This window comes from Aythya marila, assembly GCF_965140915.1.
Source record: "Aythya marila genome assembly, chromosome: 10".
Lineage (NCBI taxonomy): Eukaryota > Metazoa > Chordata > Aves > Anseriformes > Anatidae > Aythya > Aythya marila.
In genome coordinates this window covers 12,091,996-12,094,822 of record NC_139051.1, presented here as the reverse complement: position 1 = coordinate 12,094,822, position 2,827 = coordinate 12,091,996, and the positions used below count along the sequence as shown (strand labels likewise).

The 2,827-nt window shown below is 67.2% G+C and overlaps 1 protein-coding gene across 1 annotated transcript; it reads left to right on the top strand.

Annotated features, from left to right (window-relative positions):
• Nucleotides 1-887: 887 nt before the first annotated feature.
• On the top strand, nucleotides 888-2,809 carry UCN2 (urocortin 2; the record flags this gene model as incomplete). Its single annotated transcript, XM_082768471.1, has 2 exons — nucleotides 888-1,040; nucleotides 2,101-2,809. The coding sequence occupies 2 exons, from the start codon at nucleotides 888-890 to the stop codon at nucleotides 2,551-2,553; spliced, it is 606 nt and encodes a 201-aa protein (XP_082624597.1). The 3' UTR covers nucleotides 2,554-2,809.
• Between the last annotated feature and the right edge of the window lie 18 nt (nucleotides 2,810-2,827).

The following is a 2,827-nucleotide window of genomic DNA, read 5'->3' as shown; positions in this document are numbered from 1 at the left end:
GGTGGGCAGCGTGTCCCGTCCCCCCCTCCCCGACCCACTGGGGCTGCCCGGCTGCTGCTGGGGCTGGAGCGGGGCTGCCCCGTGTCCCCCCCCCCTGCAGGAACCTGGTGCTATTTCTGATGTCTCTTTTTGTTGCTCATGGGTTCTTCCCTTCGCCTTCCCCGTCGTCGCCCGCTAAGGTGAAATCTTTATCAAACCGGAGAGCGATCCCTTCGCAAGCCTTTTGCCCCCCCCCCCCCCTCCTTCTCCAAACCCCAGCCTCCTCAGGCTGCTGCTGGTTTGGGTTTTTAACTTATTTGCGGCCGCTGGGACAGCTCCTGGCCCCGCGTCCCCTCTTGGGCTGCCTGGAGCTGGGACTTGGGCATGGCTGGGCCCCCTCCCCGAACCCAACACCCTCACCCCAAACTTGCAGACTCCCCTCCTCTCCCCCTTACACCCCCCAGGAGCTGCCTCCTGCTCCGTCCCCGGCCGAGGCGGTGCCTCCCTGCACCCCCCTTCCTGCCCCAGCCCCCGGCTCCGTTTGAACCAATTTCACCTCGCCAAGACCTGGTTCCCTTGGGGCTGGCTTAGCAGCTCCCTGCCGGCGCCACGTCTGCCCCCCAAAAACCCGGGGAGCCATCAGGGAAACCCAGAGGATGGTGCTAACGTTCGAGGAGGTCCCTGCCCGCCTGCGCGCCCCCCCCCAAGAAGCTGTGGGAAGGCGACGCCAGGCTCCTCCGCGTGCTGCTGCTCTGTGTGTGTCTGGAGACAGCGACTGGATGCGTGTACCGCTGCGGGGCAGGACAGTAAAGCTGTGCTCACGGAAAGGTGCCTCGCTTTTTGGTGTATGTCCCCCCCCCGGGGGCTGTCCCGACCCCGGTGTGCCCCCGGGTGACGCACGCGGGCACATGGGGCTGCGGTTCCACGCGATGCGCGGGGTGAATCAGTGCCTCCGTCTAATTTTGGCTGCTCTGGCCGGCCGGGGGGGGGGTGAGTTCCTGCCCCCGTCTCCTGGAGAAGGAACAGAGCCCCCGTTATTTCCTCTCTCCGCCAGGCTGTGGGTACGGCGCAGGGGGAGAGCCCTGGGCGGGCAGCTCCGCCGCGCTGGCTCCGTGCCACAGCCTCAGCACCCTTGGGTGCTCCCGGAGCCTCCCTCCGACATCGGGCTCAGCCCACGGGAGGGCTCGGGTCGATGGAGAAACATCCCCTGGCGTGGCCAACGTGAGCTCGTCGTGCCCGCACCGCACCAAGCCCCTGGAATCCCCTCCGAAGCCAGCCCTCGCGGTGCAAGGAGGGGGGCAACCGCCCACCCCCGGTCCGGGGTGATTTCATCTGTGATTAGGCAAAATGTCTTCATAACATCCCCCGCCGGGGGGGGCGGGAGGTGGAGCTGGGGCAGGATAAGAGCTAGGGCTCGGCGGGGACCGGGGCAAACCCCCAGCTGCCACCCCTGCACCCCGAGAGCCTTCGGGGGGGGACGAGGAGCCGCTGGAAATGGTGAGGCTGCACCCCCGCGCTGCTGCTTTCGGGGGGATTTACCTGGGAAACGGGTCACGGGGGGGCTTGGATGCTTTTCGCCACCCTTCTTTCCAGATAATCCAGCTGCCGGCTCCGGTGTTTTCCAAAGGCTTTCACCCAGGAGATGAGCTGCAGGAGGCTGGGTGCTTTTTGTTGTCCTCTTCCCAGATTTTTTGTTTTTTTAATCTATCCAGCCCCGGGAGGAGCGCGGGGTCCCGGGCGGAGGAGGATGCTGAGGATGCGGCGCACGTGGCCGCACTGGCGCCCTCGTCACCCCGCTGCTTAATTTAGCCCAAATTACCTCATGTCCCATCCGGCAGCTTCTGCCCCAGAGAGCCGGGCACCCCCCCGGCAAGGGGGGTGGCACCCACTGGGGACGGCGGGCGAGGAGGTGGCGGTGGCGTGAGCCCCACGGCCCACGTCACGCGTCCCCGGCCAAAGGGCAGGTGCTGCGGGACGGGGAGCGGCTGCGGGAGGAGACGCCGCCGGGTGGAAAAGGGTTGAGAGAGGGGAAAGGGAGGGGACAGCGGGCATCGGGATGGGGATAGGGACAGGGAAAAGGCCTGGGGGTGATGCTGAACGCGGGTTCTGTGCTCCCCGCAGGCTGTGCTGTGCCACGGGGTGCTGCTGCCCGTCCTGCTGCTGCCCTGGGTGGGCACGGGGCAGGGGCTGAGCCTCCCGTGGGATCCGGCGGTGCCCGAAGCCCCCGAACCCTTCTCCTGGGCTGGGGGCGAGGCGGCCGCGTGGGATAGCAAGGGGCTGCTGCAGGGTCTCCCCAAAAGAAGCGAGCACAACGCCGTGGAAAGCTCGGAGCTGGACCAAGCCACCCTGCTGCTGGAGGAATCGCTGAGAAAAACCTTGCCCTGGCTGGCGAGCCCCGGGGCCGGCGGGCAGGCGGCGGCGAAAAAGAGCAGCGGGGCCAAAAAGGTGGCCCTGTCCCTCGACGTCCCCACCCACATCCTAAAGATCCTCCTCGACCTGGCCCGGGAGAAGGAGCTGCAAGCCAAGGCGGCCGCCAACGCTGAGCTGATGGCCCGCATCGGGCGCAGGAGGTGACGGCACGGCCTCCCTGAGGGCACCCGCGGCCGTCCCCAGCCCCGACCTCAAAGCAAACTCATCAACGGGACGTGGGGGAGCGCTACTGACCCCAAAATCGGGGAAAGGAGCAGCTGGGGTGACACCACGCCGGGCGAGGTGGCCTCATCGTCCCTGCGCCACCGCCGCTGGGGCGCCCCAAAAGGACACAGGCGCGGCACGGCCACACGGGTTCCCCATGTACGTCCTGTCCGTACGCCCTTTCCCATCCCATAAAATCCACCCCAAACATCCC